At 31.9% G+C, this 17,325-nt stretch overlaps 2 protein-coding genes across 5 annotated transcripts in view; one reads left to right on the top strand and one right to left on the bottom strand.

Annotated features, from left to right (window-relative positions):
* Positions 1 to 795: 795 nt before the first annotated feature.
* Positions 796 to 4,388, bottom strand: LOC113391603 (cysteine and glycine-rich protein 2-like). Of its 2 annotated transcripts, none has more exons than XM_026627628.2 (5): positions 4,191 to 4,388; positions 3,348 to 3,533; positions 2,819 to 2,950; positions 1,718 to 2,014; positions 796 to 1,187 (listed from the first exon to the last, which is right to left on the bottom strand). In XM_026627628.2, exons 1-5 carry the CDS (start codon positions 4,306 to 4,308, stop codon positions 850 to 852), a joined length of 1,071 nt encoding a protein of 356 aa, XP_026483413.2. In that variant the 5' UTR covers positions 4,309 to 4,388; the 3' UTR covers positions 796 to 849. The 2 variants fall into 2 exon arrangements, with proteins under 2 accessions (XP_026483413.2, XP_064076076.1); XM_064220006.1 differs by having other exon boundaries at positions 1,081 to 1,222.
* A 356-nt stretch (positions 4,389 to 4,744) lies between these two features.
* The window catches only part of LOC113391586 (protein diaphanous), a 49,399-nt gene continuing 36,818 nt past the window's right edge, over positions 4,745 to 17,325 (top strand). For 2 of the 3 annotated variants that reach the window (XM_026627599.2, XM_064219992.1), the window contains exons 1-2: positions 4,745 to 4,906; positions 7,651 to 7,714. In XM_026627599.2, coding sequence (XP_026483384.2) covers positions 7,652 to 7,714 — 63 coding nt within the window. In that variant the 5' untranslated portion in view covers positions 4,745 to 4,906; position 7,651. Of the gene's footprint in view, positions 4,907 to 7,650; positions 7,715 to 14,228; positions 14,302 to 17,325 lie in introns of those variants that run through there. The other variant, XM_026627598.2, reaches the window with a different exon arrangement.

The raw sequence follows: 17,325 nt of genomic DNA, 5'->3' as shown, positions 1-17,325 counted from the left end.
AGGGGTTCGCTCAAAGCCCTACCACCAAGTGCCATATAAGCCAAGCACGCAGGACATATTATATAGCACAATTATATGTGCAAACACAGATACACTTTCTATCACACTTATAGTCCGACGGGATAGCAAATTGGACACGACCGGGAAGAGTTCAGGCGCAGGACCAAGGGTTTTACAGTTTTTCCAAGGCACAAGAGTGTGTACCTATACTTTCAACTTCCAGATTACTGAAAAATTCTATAAAAAAACCCAATAACTTTTTATTGATTGGACCTGGGGTTTGACAATCAGCCACCATAAATAATATATATAATATTTAACAATTTGTTAGTACAATTGGCTCCATGAGTAGCAGAGAGAAGTTAACGATAATGGCGACCGTGGCCAGAATCAGACAAAACATCAAAGAGCAAACTTAAAACTTTCGCTTACTAATTGTATGAGTAAGAGACCTGGAGAAGTTCTACTCCCCCAAATGCATGTAAAAGGAAATGAATTGGTTTGCACTACTTTACTGAGATAGACAAAAAAAAGTAATGCTCTCTTCTTTGGATAGCAAATCCCTGATGGTAGAAAGTAGAAAGACTCATTGTTGTGTGCTAAACATTACTCTCGACTTGTTACGCAATCTTACGATTAATCTAAAGTCTAGTGTATTTGTTTGAAATGTATAATTTATAAAACAAAAATGTAATGTTCTCAAAATGAGGCTTAAAGAAAAATCGAATGGAAAATCTTGAAGAAATTCTACGACTGACCAACAAAAATCTTATTCTAAAAAATAAAATTAGCAAATCATGACAATACACTTTATTCTAAATTATCTCTATCGGCAAACAATTTTTATGTTCAAATATTATTAGTAACGTAAATAGAGCCGCACTGCCACAAACATTTGGGACATTTTAACGAACTAAGCTTCTCATCTTGCAAATCCTTCCAACCATCAAACGACTGGCTCTTTTTATTTCGATCTAGTAATTTCCATGCGTTATCAATATCCTCTTTTTTTCCATGTCTATTGTGAATGTATTTCGTAAGTTTTTCAATTTTTTCAGCTGCTTCGATGTTCAAATTATCTTGATTTGCTGATTCGTTAACGGATACTGAATTTCCAATTTCATTTCCGTTTCCAAAAGAACATTCCAAAGAGTCTGCCTCGATAGATGGTGTAAAGTTGGTCGCAGCTGTAAATATTTTCTGTTTATCAACTCTTATGCACCTAAAATGCAATAAAATGCTTATATTTGTGAAAAATTATTCGAACAATTTCTTGTCGAATCTGTAGGATCTGTAATTTGTGTAAATTGTACGTGTAACTGATTTGAGCGATCAACTATAGCTCTATTTTTTTGAGTTTTAAAATATCATCACTTCAGAGGAAAGTGAATAAAACATTGGTATCAAAGCAATTAGGCGTAAATGCTGTGCTGTGGTATTACGTAGTTATTATGCTAATCCTTAAAGAGACAAGTTTAAATGGATAATTGTTCATGTTGAGAAACACCCCATTGTTGTATATGCCTCATTGTTTGGTAACTCACGTCGTACTTTAGTACGGATTCGTTGAATCCTACAACAACAGTACTTTCTACGGGAAGATGTTATGAAAAACAGCTTTTATCTGTATTATTGACATTGAGTGCACCATTAGTTTCAGATAATAACCATATTTTATACTCGCATCTTTTTATCGAAAATATAGAAAGCAACTTACATTTCCGAGGCTCATTGGGTTGACACCATTCTTGAGGTCCTGTACCACATCTACAGAACGGTGGCTGCTGGCCTTGTGTCATGAAAATGAAAGGCGCCGACTCCTTATTTCCCGCCATGAAATCCCTCATGTTTTCGGCAAACTGGGTATTATTCTGCCATTGTTCAAAGCAGGTCTTAAAGAACTCCGATGGATTATCTTGATTACGATTAAGAACGTTGCGATGGAAGCATTCCTCGCAAAACACCTGTCCGTAGTAAATCTTCAAGTTGGATGTCGGAACTTTGTGGCAAAAATCTAGATAAAATTAAGAGCGATCATAAAATAAACGTTATTATTAGTAATGACAGATATATGGAATCTATGAATCTGCCTATGAATCTGATTACATTAACAGCCTGTAAATTTCCCACTGCAGAGCTAAGGCCTCCTCTCCTTTGAAGAGAAGGTTCAGAGCAAATTCCACCACGCTGCTCCAATGCGGGTTGGCGGAATACACGTGGCAGAATTTCCTTAAAATTAGACACATGCAGGTTTCCTCACGATGTTTTCTTTCACCGCCGAGCACGAGATGAATTATAAACACAAATTAAGCACATGAAAATTCATTGGTGCCTGCCTGGTTTGAACCCTAAATCATCGATTAAGATGCACGCGTACTCATCATCCATCTCGCCATCTCGTTACTCGTTCTGAGTAATGAATCTGATTACTATCGACAATTGTAAATCTTTTTTCTATATACCATCAACATTCTTTCAGCGCATGAGATTACATTTTAACCAAACACACGAATTTCGTCAAACACTTTTTACAATGTTCAAACACTCGTCGCTTAAGAATTTCTCGATTAACACGAAAATAATTAAAAATAAAACTTAATCATGTGAAAACGTAATGAGCTTGCAGACAAAAACCCGATATATTTGACTACGGTTTAATTCGAAAAAATATACTATAAAAATGGTATGGTATGGTAAAGCGTTGGCGGAGAATTTCAATTTCGAATTTTATCTAACATAATTTTAAGCAGAAACATGTATCATTTGGTCATAGTCTACTATTAAAGCGCTTTCCCCGATTAAACTGCAACTAACTTACAGCATTTGGCACATTGACTGTGGAAACTGTCGTTACCGATGGTAACTTTTTCACTTTCATCCACAGACTGCAAACAACGAGCGCAAATAAAACGTTTCGGGGGGTTTTCTGATGGTTTTTCAGGAACGTCATCTAAAATCATGGAAATAACTGCATTTCTTTTGCATTGCATTTATTTGACTTCAACACTTAGTATTAATCTATCTACTAATATCTTGTAAACCAACTTAGTGGCAACTTTATACACATTTTGGTACATACACCCATATTAAACTGTAGTGCATTGTTATTTTTAGTACACGTTTCGAATAAAAAAAAGTTATTTTTTACTTTATCTCAAATGATTCTTACATGTTGATACGAGTATTTATTAGGTCAAGATAAGTACGTAGACATGTTACAACATTCGAGAACAGATTTCAATGTTTATCTTATTAAATACGCCTATTGTGAAGTTTTTTATATATACCTTTTTTAATAATAACTAAAACTTTAACAAATTATTTCAGATACTTAGGCCCTTGTTTACCTTCATTCCCTTTGTTTTCACTTCCTGAAGTTCGAGATCCCGTCGTCGAGTGCATCCACCAGCTGTTTGAAGACACACGAGAACTGTCGCCTTTAAATCGCGACATCACGTGACTTTTAAAACAGTCGTTACAGAACACGTGACCGTAGAACATTTTCAAGGAGGTCGGAATGGTACGACAAACACCTACAAAGTTTTGTTTTCAAATAAATACTAAATAAAAAAAAAAACGAAATAAATTTTAATGTGTTTCTTTTAAAAGGTTTGTAATATGGCATTTCAACTGAATTTAGCAAAATTTTAAACAGCTTCAGTCTATAAATACGGAAGAAAAATTTATCTCCTCGTATATTATTACAAAACTAATCTACTTTATTTTCTTTACAATACACATTAATTATATTTAGGCTACAATTAAGTCGAACCTTAAATTTTTATAAATGTTAAAAGTTCCCATTACGTACAAGTTTCTAAATAATTATAGAGTTTGAAATCATTGCACACAGACAAACAGGTGAGGATAACGGAGAATTTTCTTTTTTTTTAAGTCGGCTTATGACTATCTCAAGATAAGCTTATTTAAATATTTAACGAATTGGTATAACTAAAACTAGTATAATTATTAGATAAGCTTTTGCAAGTTAGCGTACTTAATACGAAATAATAGATAATAGTGTATAATTAAATTGATTTTAAAACTTCGTGTTAACAGATAAAAACTCAACTTTTATAAATCTTAACTAAAATGACTTAATATCTAGATTTTACAATCATAAATATTTTAATTTTTTATTATGGATTTTTTTATAACTAATTTTTTTTTAAACGTAAAATGTAACTTACAGCACATGCTACAGATTCTATGAAAATTTTGACCATCAACATCAACTTTATCTTCTGAATTTATAGGTAGAAAACATCTTGCACAAAAACATTTTTTGGTTTCTTGATTGTTATCCATTTTAAAAATTTATAATAAAAAAATTATACTTATAATATGTGAATCAGCAAATGGTTTCCATTGTTGGTTTAAGTCAAATGAAAAAGAACATAAAAATAATTTGAAAAATAACAAAAGCATGCTCATTGCTTGTTTTTCGAATAAAGAATATTTAATAGAGTAAAGAGTTTTCACTTCTTTATATTAGTAGAATTAAATAATAGAAGTCAAGAAAATGATACGTTATTTTTTTTTTTTTTAATATTATTTTATGCCAATGAAAATATATTTTGGATACTAACATGTATCTTAACTTGTTTAACACAAGTTACTACGGGGCTACTAATGTCTGATATTAAATATTATTATAATAAATACAATAGCTACCCTCACAAACATAATATTTTGTCAGTTTGACGTCAATACTAACAAATACATCACTATAAAATACGAATACGATGTATGACGCTTGACGAATCGTGTCATAGGGAACAATGTATGACATCACTAGTTCATGCTTATGTGTGTTATCCGACCGTTGTTTGTGTTATCTATCATGTTTTTATCAAAAAGTGATGTTTGTGAAGTTGTTTCAAATTAAATCAGCCTCTATTTAGTGGTAAAGTACATAAATTATCTAGCCTTTATCTGCTGATATGATAAAATCTTTGTATCAGAAAGTTTGTTTAGGTTATAACAGAGATTGTACTAAGGCGACTATGAAGTCGTGTTTTTAGGTTTTTATGATAGAAAACACAGCGTTACTACACGGGCGAGGCCGTTAGATGATAATAGACCCGCATATTTTTCAATACAGCTACTTTTTTTTACTAAAACATAGTATATTTTACGATATATAGTTTATAGTTCTGACATTATTATATATAAAGTTTTAACTGTTCGTTTTGGGTTCGACCTCGATAAATGTGTACATTTGGCGGGACATAGCCTTCGGTTGCGTCAATTGAACATTATTGCAACGTTTTATTACAAAACTTTATTTATTGATGCGATATAAATTTAATAAATAAACATTTCAAAATTAAAACTATTCATGTTATCATAATTTATTATTATAAGGTATTATTTGTAATCGAACTACTTATCTGTAAATTTATTAGAATTAAAAGTACAGATCTGAATTTATAAAACGTTATTTTCATAGATACTTAATTTTTATTATAAATTTATAGTAAAATTTAGTGAGCTAACAATACAACTAAATTAAATTCTTATTTTATTTATTATTATTCTAACTAACAATACAACTAAATTAAATTCTTATAAATCAAGAGCTTAAATAAAAAATACATATTACGAAAATAACTACCTATATATAATAAATCCTAAAAATTAAAACTGTAGCAAACTTTAAAGAGATTAATTAGTATGAATATCGTTGAGATACGTTGAAAACTGATTATTGACTGATCACGTCTTAAACTTCAACTTCACCAACATAGTGTATCCATCGGCATAATATGATGTCGGCCGTAATGATTTCAGTGGAACGTAAAGATATATTTGTGATTTGTATAAAGTTAATGTTCCACACTTAGAGGGATTATGAAATTAATACATGGGTTATTCATATGGTAGTATTAAGCCTATTTTCCTCTAAACGAGGATAAATTAATTAAACAAATTTGTAATTCTAATGTTTTAATCTTTAATCTATCTATAGTGTGACTACTGTATACATGCAGCTTTTTTTTTATATATTAATCAAGTTAATTAAATAATGAAATTTAATTTTAATAGCTTCATTTTGTGATCCGGTTTGTAGGTTGAGTGAGCCAGTGCAACTCAAGAGACTGAACATCTTAGTTCCTAAAGTTACTGGTGCATTATTAAGGGGTTTCTTTTTGACAGTGCCAATGTCTGTGGGTGGTGCTGATGACTTACTGGATAGCTCATTTGCCTAATATAGCTGCTAATAGCTAATAAACTCACTAGTAAAAAAAAATATGGATGGATTCAATTTTAATTCTTAGCATAAAATCACTTCTCAATGCAGAATGACATCCACTAACAAAAGTAATGTATTATATATGTATATTTTTAGGGATTAATTTAAATTAAATATAACTGCAAAGATAAACTAAAGTAATAGCATTTAAAAGTGTCCCGCTGAAGAGAAATTTTGGAGTTTATCCATAATTAGAGAAGTTTAATAGATCACATACAGCTTTCCTTAAAATAACTGTGCCACGAATGAAACACTAGAGAATGATTGTGACAAAAATGTTTGTTCTAGTATGAAAAAGTCGACTTTGGAGATATATAGAACAAAATCTGCCAGTATGCTTGTATATTTCAGTTATTTATTTTAGAAGGACAACTGACAATAGACATAATATCATTAAAAAAATTACATTTCGAAATTATCTTGGTAAATGCTATATATACAGCTAGTCTCACCATGCACTATGACATTACAAAATAAATTGACGAAATAATAAACATTTATTTATCACATATATGAACACATTGGAAATTGTAATACGATTTGGTAACAGCATTGAGTATTATATACATAAATTAGAAATAACTATTGTATAATAAATATTAATTAATAAAAACAAACAGGTACATCAATAAATTTGTTCAATATAATATAACATGGATAATCTTTAAAAGAAGTATATAGTTATATGTTATATATACTTCCTATCTCTTATCAGATAGCTATTTCGGTCCATTTCAAAAATTTACATTTTAAATTGCTCCATTGATCTAGATGAACTCGCTCAGGTCATGCTACGTTGATATCTCATAGGATTATGAGAGTTAAATAAAGTACAACTATATTTTCGCACATGCAATATACTGTTAAGATCATATATTATATAAATGTAATATTTCCTACTCAGCTGGTTAGTCCCTTGAGAATAGTTCAATATGGGCCACTTGATGGTAAGTGGTCACCGCTGACCATAGATAATGGCGCTGTAAGAAATATTAACAGTTCCCTACATCGCTAATGCGCCAACAACCATGGGAACTAAGATGTTATGTCCCTTGTGCCTGTAGTTACACTGGCGCACTCACCCTTCAAACTGGAACACAACAATACTGAATACTGTTGTTTGGCGGTACAATATCTGATGAGTGGGTGGTACCTACCCAGATGGACTTGCACAAAGCCCTAACACCAAGAAAATTAGACGTATATCTATTTAAGGTTATTTAATACTAGTCGGCGGCCGGCCCTTCGCTCGCGTTTTAGGGGTCGTCAGGTGTTCATAAAAAAGTACTTCCTTGGGATTAAAGTTTACTTTAATTAATGGCTGTGAAAGAGCAACAGACAGACAGTTACTTTCGAATTTATAATATTAGTATAGACTGAATATCTTGTTACAGAATGGTGCACCTGAATGTCAACAAGGAAAAAATGTCCCGCCATGAGAAAGCAAAAAGCGGTTTTGTAAGTACAACTTAGTTAAATAAAGGGAAGTAAAAGCTTGTAAATATCCCACAGTTGGGCTAAGGCGTCCTCTCTTTGTGATGAAGGTTTCCCCATACTGCTCCAATGCGAGTTGGTGACGTGTGACAGAATTATTTCCGACATTTGTAAGTTTCCTCACCGTTTTATTCCTTCAAACTTGAATATGAATTATTTATATAAATTAAGCACATGAAAATTTAGACGCGTGTACGACTTTGAACCCGCAGTCGGTTAAGATTCGTGCTTTAACCACTGATCCAGTGGTCATCATCATCGTCTTTATTTTTTTAATGAATTATTAGAAACCGTGTTTTTAAATTATTGTTATATAAATAATACTTAATTAATGTATTGTTAATGTATATATATACATATAATTTATTATTTTATATAAGTTTTATTACTAAAAGTCGTGATGGCCCAGTGATGAGAACATGTGAATCTTAATCGATTATTGTGGTTTCAAACTCAGGCAGAACTGAATATTATGTGCCTAAATCTGAAAATCTGCCACATGTGTAACCACCAACCCGTATTGGAGCAGCGTGATGGAACACGCCAAACCTTCTCCTAATAAAATATTTTTTAATTAAAACATCTCACCTTACATTCAAATTGCATAAGAATAAAATCGTATTCGTAACAAAATAATATTCTGCATTAACGTTTGAAATTCGAATGCATTTTTTTTTCAAACGAACTCAGAATTATTCGTAATGCTAATAAACGCTTTGTGTACATACGATATCTATGTTATCTGTGAATTCAGTCAGTTTTCAGGTGTATATCGCTGCGTGTACACGTACCATAACTTTTATTTTTTTTATTTTAAAGTTGTGTTATTTGAAAGAATTATTATCGGGTTTTGTGTGTCGTTAAAAATCGATTACGATTTGAAATTGGAATGTTGTGAGTGAATAGTGTTTGTGATTTAAATAATGTCAATTAGATTTTTCAAATAACATTGATGTGTTTAGCATTGTAACTGTGTGCGTGCGTGATATGTTAATGAAAAATGTTATCGTGGTATAAACCGTCGAATTTAAAAATGCTGTTTTTAGATAGTATATCGTTTTTTTTTTCATAAAGTGATCTCAATTCGTTTACATATAATTGAAGAAAAAATATTTGTATTAAATAATTTATTTATTCAATAGAAAAAACTTAAATGTGGATCAAAAACTTAGATCTATATAAAAAGTTAGAATATTTTTGAATGCTTATCAAGTAAATTCTTTTGAATGTTTTGAAATGAATTTGATACCATTACATTCAGAATGTTTTAGAGAAGGCTTTTGGCTTATAAATATTGGTTAATATTAAAAAAAATAACTAAGATTTAGTTAATGTCATTGTTTATATCTTTTAGTGTTCGCCCATTGGCCGAAATACGAAATTAAAAAAAAAAAAATTTCGTTATTACATAAATATGACATCACTAATGATGTTTTTTGACAACTGTTTTTATATTCAAAATGGTGTAATATTAAGACGTAGCTTAAGCAACGTAATTGGATTAGTATTAATTAAATAAAATGGTATCGTCAATTTGATATCACTTAACCTAAATAACATGGTTATTACACTTTTTTTTTTTTAAATTCAATGTAGGTAAAGGTACTCTAATCGATATGGATTTGTGAACGGAATACTCGTGTCTAAACCGCTTCAAACCAGACATAACTAACGAACGCAATTCCTTTATATGAAGTACAGTTATTGTTTGTTTAATTTACTTTGGTAGAAGGCTTTGTGCAAGCCTTTAAACCAAACTATTAGGCAAGGTGTACAAAAGTTAATTGAGCTAATACTAAGTTCATAATATAACGTCTTAGTACCCTAGACTGGCTTCACATTGGTGATGTAAAGGATGACCTATTTATACCAGCGCTAGTGTTGCCAGTTTGTCTTTCTATATCCTATAAATAGATAGAAATGATAGTTTTTGAGCTACAAATTACAGTTATTGTCTCCTATCTAGTCTAATATGTTTGGATGTCCCAGTCGTACGGGAAGTAAGATTTATTTTTGGTTAAAAAATCATGATGTTAGAGTCACGTATCAGGTGCAATTTCGACCCACTTAAACTCGGCCTCAAAAATGACATCAAAGTCCAAGCGTTTAGGAGTAGTTCAGTGTTATACACATTACACACGTCCAGAAGAATATCTAAATATGTATATATATATTATAACTATCTATGTATGTATAATAAATAGAATACATCAAACTCGCTGTCTTCCTCAGTCTGTATCTCCATCTATTGTCTAAGCAACGTATATTGATGTGGTTTTCACAAACAGATAGAACGATAAACGAGGAAGTTTATTACAAAACAGCTGAACTATGGCGTTGCCTTTTCCAAAAAACTATTTTCGAGGCTAATGGTGGGTAAACCTTAGGAGTGACACCGAATATTTTGATATTGTAATCTAATTTTATTTATTTGTAAATTATACCCGTGCGAAGCTGGGTCGGATCGGTAGTTCACATAAATATCTTAAACGAACGTTGAAGTTAGGTCTGATAAGTCATCCTCAGTAGATAATTGTTTTACAAACAAAGACAGGATTGCGTAATCTATACAAACAGACTGACATATTTGTAAACATTCTCCTACACACGAGACGGCATATTTAGAGAGTTCTGTTGATGATGATGTCCTGACCGATATCGGTTTCGGCGCCTATTTTCAAAGGAGCCAACTACGCAACTGTGCAAACCCAAACAAATGTCTTTATTCTTCCTTTATTTACTTGGTGGTAGCGCTTTGTGCAAGCCCGTCTGGTTAGGTACCACCTAACAGCAGATATTGTACCGCCAAACAGCAGTACTCAGTATTGTTCTGTTCCGGTTTGTAGATTGAGCGAGCCAGGGTAACTATAGGCACAAGGGACTTAACATCTTAGTTCCCAAGGTTGGTGGCGCATTGGCGATGTAAGGATTTCTTACAGCACCATTGCCTATGGGGTGGTGGGGACCACTTACCATCAGGTGGCCCGTATGCTCGTCCACCAACCTATATTAAAAAAAAAAAACAATATCTAAGAAGCATTACACTTATTGATTGTCAAATTGAACACTTCCATCGATTCGGAAAACAAAATACCCTGACTTGAACTGGTGAAAGTAACTCAGGGTGGCGAAAGAAACACACGTGCAGTGTATTCCCTCACACTCATAAGGGGATGGCATATATCGACACGGCCGGAAAGAGATCAATAGGAGTGTATACACTTCCAATTTTCAACTTCCGGGCTGGTACTGAGAATTTTTCGACAGAAAATCTTCAATATTTTTTTGGACCGACTTGGTGTTTGTACCCGGAGCCTTGAGATCTGTGGCCTTATATCAACCACTAAATCAAACGAGGCAGATCAGCGAGAGAGTTCTATTATCATAAAAAAATATATATATTCACCCTTGTCACGTCAATAGTCTAAATTTTTTCGATTCGGTTACAAAAAAAAAAAAATGTTCTTTAATGTTTTTTTCCATCATAGCTGACTTCAGTCTTGGAACAATAAATAAATCAGTTTTTTTCCACCCATTCTTAGTTCAAGGCAGACAAACAATAATTAATGCTAACTTAAATTCTTAGGCAGTCATACTTTTAATTTGAACATTCTAGAATATTCTCTAGCCCTCATTGTACTTGGTCAGATTGAGCAACACTTGAAGAGTCATTAAAATAAGTAATGGAGGTTCCATTTATGAATACCGTCATTCTTCGTTAACTCCATTCTTTAAACATCTAGAATATTCTCTCGTACCCTCCCTACAATTGGATCTAGGTACGCCATCTTGGAGTTACTTATGAACTATACTCCATTTAAAATACTTCATGACCTTGATCATTGTATTCAAGTTTAATTTTTTAGTTAAGGTACTAATACAAGTTAAGCTTACAATTCAGGAATTGTAAGCAACCACAACTAGCTAGTTTTTCTTATTATAATCGCGCAGTGTGACGGAGGCATATATTATGAAATAGAAATGTCATTTTCGAAATTCGAATGCAAACATTTTATTTAACATCGTTAACCATTATTATCCTTGGGTTTTTTTCTGGTTAGGTACCATCCTCTTACCAGTTAATCTACCATTTAACATCAATGTATTGTTTTTGTTGCGGTTTTAAGATGTCTGAGCCAGTGTAATTTATTTATTAATTACAGATAAAGGAAACATATCGACTTGGATTTTATATCTTAGGGTGAATTGGTTTTGTAGGGATTTATATTTAGTGCAAATGCGTTCGAACACGGGTCGGGTAGCTAGTAAAATAATTTAAACACGTTTGAATCGACGTATTATTTTATAACATTGAATCATATGTAAACCTACAGCCGGAAAGTAGATTCCACCGAGAAGAACCGTCAACAAACTGAGTAGTTGAAGGGATTGGATGACGCCCCCAATCGCCCAGCAGTGGGGAATTTACAGGCTGTTACTGCTTTCTGGTTATCGAGAGTAATCGAAGTTGGATCGAAATAGAATCGGGAACGTATCATTATCTTTATAAGCTAGAACTGCCCTTTATTAATATATAATTATAGCCCATATGTCAAATTAGATTATATATTTTAAGCTAACTTATAGCTTATTCTATAAAAAAACTCTGCGTCACATTAAAGAATGCTAGTATGTTATATATTTAATAAAAGATAATAAGTCTCTGATAATATATATGTTATCGTTCGGATAAAGCGTTACATATCTGTATGTATCTTTTGTTATATACATAGTATATATTTCTTATTGTTTATTTTAAGAAGGTCGATTAAATTGGTCACATGTGAGTCATATATAATATATGTCACTGCAAGAAGTATTGTAAGTTTGGTACACTTACCTTATGGATGATCATATGGATCACATAAACATTGGATAATATAAAAAGTAATAATCATATTAATAATAAATAATTAATAATTTACTGACCAACTTTGATAAGTAGTCAGCACCGCGCGTTAGACTTTGGCACTTATTTTTTGGCACAAGAATTATTAACCAACCCGTCCATCGTCAATGCGTCACGAAGCTAACGGAACTAAGATGCTTAATTCCTCGTCTGTAGCTACACTGGCTCACTGACACTAAAACCCTAGACGCTGGCTTGAAATGATGAATGGGTTGTCAATTAAATTCCATCAATTAACTGAAGTTAAAAAATAACCATTATACTAATTTTAATTTTGTGTCCGTTCATATAAAATGTCAAATGAGGCATACTTTATGATGGAATGACCTATTGCAGCAATTACTATAACAAAAAATATTGGAATATTAGGACCTTATGAAATGATTGCATCTTCTCTGACAAATCGCACACAAATAGTAAAAATGAATAATTTTCAAAGTCATTTAATGCGGCAATCGCATGTGGGATTCAACAAGGTTCAATTCTAGGGCCTCTATTTTTTCTAATATGCATTAATGAAATATTACTGTAAGCCGATGACACATACTCATTTTACGATAGTAAGGAATACATTTAAAATTAAGAATCAATTAACACTCTTCTGAAAACTGTCCAAAACGATTTAAATGTCTTAAACCAATGGCTTCAACATAATTAACATACTATGATATTTTTAAGAAAAAACAAACCTGTACCGTCCAATGAAGAAATTAAAGTTAACATTAAAAACATAACCTTAAAAATATTCAGCATTGATCTTAGATAAAAACTTAACATAGCGCCCTCTCAGAGACTGCATACATTGAAGCTCTTCGAAGATCGGCGAGGTAAATTCAGTTTGGAGTCAGTAACATTATTTACAGCACAGCAAAAACGATTATAAAAATAAATTGAATTCTCAAGAAAAACTTCTCAATATCATATTTTATACTGACTACGTTTACTACTAAACTCGGCTACGAAAATACTTACTATGATAAGATATTATCGACAAATCAAATGTATCAATATAAAATATGTATACTACCCAAAAGATACATTTATTTACACAAGAATTATTAACATTAAGTCCTTAACTATGTACTAATAAAAAGCAGCCTATTCCCCCCTTTCACGGCAATTATAAGTATATAATATAAGTTATAATATATACTACTTATCTGTAAATAATAACAAACTCTTTATACATAGAGCTTACGCTCTAAAACAAATCTCACTTGCATTGGAAATAGAAATAAATTGGAATTTGCAAAAGCTAGAACAAAGTTTAAAAACGACATTCTGAAGGAGCAGAACTATAAAAAAATATACGTAAATGTATTATATTAATATATTTAAGAAACAATTAAAGAACGAAAATACTATCTAAAGATCAGATTAAGTTATCACATACGTTTCCTAACCTTAAGTTAATCTATTGTTCTTTTTTTTGGGATGTAAAAGTGTTTAAAATTAAATCCGATGATATGACTCGTTATTCGCAAAAGTGAAGTGAGGATAACGTGATGTAGTGAAGTGAAGTGAATAGATGTTAATTAATTCAACGAGTGAAGTATTCAGTGAGTGAAGTTTGATTATCGTCGAAATGTATAACAGTGTGCCGAGATTGAAACGCAGGGAGACATGGAAACGTCGTAGTGGTGTAAGTATCTTGTGAATGTCCCACTGCTGGGCAAATACCCCGACATGACCGGAAGGTTTCGAAAGTTGCGCCACCATGATCCGAAGTGGCAACCGTCACGTTCATTTGGCTGTGCGCCTGCTTCCATTTTTCATTATAAAAAATATGTAATTTATTACGGCTGCAGTCCCGAGTTGGAATTTATGGATAGTAGAATATATACAGGGTTATTGGTAATTCGACGTATTCCCGTTAGGAGGTGATAGGGGTGAATTTTTGCGATAATTTTAAACCCCATATGCGTGATGGAAAATGGTTGGAAAATGGTTGTTTTTTGGTTTTTGTGGATAAAAAATAAAAAATTGAAATAATATCTTTTTCCGTCTCGTATTTTTAAATTTGGACCGATAATATTGTTTTAATATTGACAAATAACCAGTGTTTATTCGTTTTTATAAATCAGAAGAAAAAAATAGATTTTAATTGATACTTTTTTTTAAATAAATTTTTGAAGTTGAATTTTTGACTTATTTTGAAAAAATCTAAAAACCGTGATAACTCAAAAATGGTTCACTTTTGCATCATGCATATGTGGGTTAAAAATATCGCAAAAATCACCCCTATCACTTCCTAACGGGAATATGTCGAATTACCAATATCCCTATATAAGTTAATTAAACAAAAAAATATGAAGTGTGAGTTGCTTGCTACTTAGAAATAGTTTTATTACCAACGCGAAAAGCTATATAGTAGCAATAAAATAAATAAAAATGGTGATACTATGCACGCTATCTTTTACATTATAGTCGATAAAATATATATATATGTATATATACATTTTAAAACTATATGTCTAAGTGGTTTTTGTTGTTCAATGATGTTTTATAACAAGTTCTGGCTTGCGTATTTATGGGCGAGAGGAGGGAGTGACAGTTTCACAGGCATGTTTAATTTTAATTAGGATTATAAATATTTTTGATTAGTTTTTAATAACTGTACAATTATTCTAATTGCATAATTACATTTAATTCCGTTCTGGTTCATCCGAATGTCATTTCCTAGTAGCTCTACTATATTGTGCACTAAAAACAAACAGTTCTTTATTAATAACTACTTGAACCTGCGGCTTTACCCGTGCGAAATTTATACAAACTTATATAACTTTGCATTGAGGGGTGGATTAATAAAAAGTACCCTTCGTCGTGCCCGGGACTCTTAACTACGTACCAAATTTCATCTAAATCGGTTTGGCGGCTTAATCGTGAAGAGACAACAGACAGAGTTACTTTTGTATATATGTATAATATTAGTATGGATTAGTATTGATATATTTTTGAATGCAACACTGTTCGAATCAACTAATCGTATCAAATTTAATTTTACTTCAAAGTTTCGATAAAAACTTTTTTACTTCAATAGTCCATTGTTTTATTTTATTTTCATCAGGACAACCAACAGTTGATACAATATTACATCCGAAGTAAAAAATAAATTACATTTCAAAATTATCAAGGCTACTACCTACAGGTAGTCTCACCATGTAACATGATATTATACAATGTATTTATTGAAAATATAAATTAAACATACGTAAAAATTAAAAATAAGAAGTATAATACAATTTTTAACTATTGCATAATGAATAATAATTAATAAAACCAATAAGATAAACCATAAAATTAGAATCAAGCACAAATAAAATTCTTTATTTTTCGATTTAACTGAGGGGTATCTATCGTGGCTAGACTATCGTGACATATGTCTAAATCTTTTATTTGAATGAAATTATAAATAACTAGCTTATTCAAGACCTCGAGATGGCGTTGGCAATACTCCCTATTGCCGTACTCCCTGTATTGTCATAATATTGCATTGTTTAGTACTAGAGATGGGAATGATTCAAAAAACTGAAGCCTTGGTTAGACATACATAGTTACCAACCTAAGTTGAACTACTTTGTTCTTAGGTAGTAAAATAGCCACTGTTGGGTCGAATAATTGTCTATTTTTAGGCATTGAGCTTACTCAATCAATCAGCTCTAATATTTGTGGATGCACACGAGGATTTTTATTCGACACAAGCCTGTTTCCTTAATTATATATATATATTTAAACATCTTATCTTCGGCTGTGATTCAACTGTTGTATTGGTGGGTCATCTGGGCTTAGGTATTACATATATATGTATGTTTCAACCTATATATATCACCTACGCGATAATGAAAATTATTTCGTATAATCGAGATGACATCATTATGATTTGAAGGTCAAATGATTGGTGCATTTTTATTAATAGCTAGTAGCTTGCATTGCAGTATTGTTCTTCAATAGTTCGTTTCTAAACTGTGTTCTGATACTTCCAGTGACTTGGCTAGTGGGATTAGGGCTCCCGTGTGGCTGTGCAAATATGAGCACGCTGTTCCCACTTTCTAAGTGGTATAAACTGATATCAGCCTTTAAACAGAAGGAATAACAATTGTGAATACTAACATCATTATAAATTTTGTTATTGAAATGAGTAACTATGCCAGTTTTTTGGCGTTTCTTCTCGCTGGCGTTTCCGAAAAGGTGGTAGAGTTGAAATATTGACGACTCAAAAATGATATGTTGTAAAGTTTACTTGAATAAAATACATTCGATGAAGTGATTTGTAAAAGGAAGTTTATTAAAAGAAAATAAATAAGCAATGAAACAGATTCTGATTAAACATTTTGCTTAGACGGCTTTAGGTATGGAACATGTGATCTGCACTACCTTGCTCTATGGTAGCTAAGCCACTGGATACGTACTATAGATCTGACTCGCGTACTTGATGATGGCACTATTCCGGAGTAATAGCTGAAATATTTTGCAATTTAATCGGATAACGGGTATCCATGAAATAGGTTGATGAATGGGTTTATCGGTCGGCCGTATACATGGATACTGTAAGAAATATTAACCTGTTAACTATTCCTAAAAACACCAATTTGTAGAGACCAACTAATGAGCGGGTGGTACCTACCCAAACGTCCTACCACAAAGAAAAATGCGACTTAAAGCAAAC

The sequence above is a fragment of the Vanessa tameamea genome, chromosome 30 (genome assembly GCF_037043105.1).
Source record: "Vanessa tameamea isolate UH-Manoa-2023 chromosome 30, ilVanTame1 primary haplotype, whole genome shotgun sequence".
NCBI lineage: Eukaryota > Metazoa > Arthropoda > Insecta > Lepidoptera > Nymphalidae > Vanessa > Vanessa tameamea.
The sequence above is the reverse complement of the archived record's forward strand: the minus strand, read 5'-3'. Positions and strand labels throughout refer to the sequence as shown.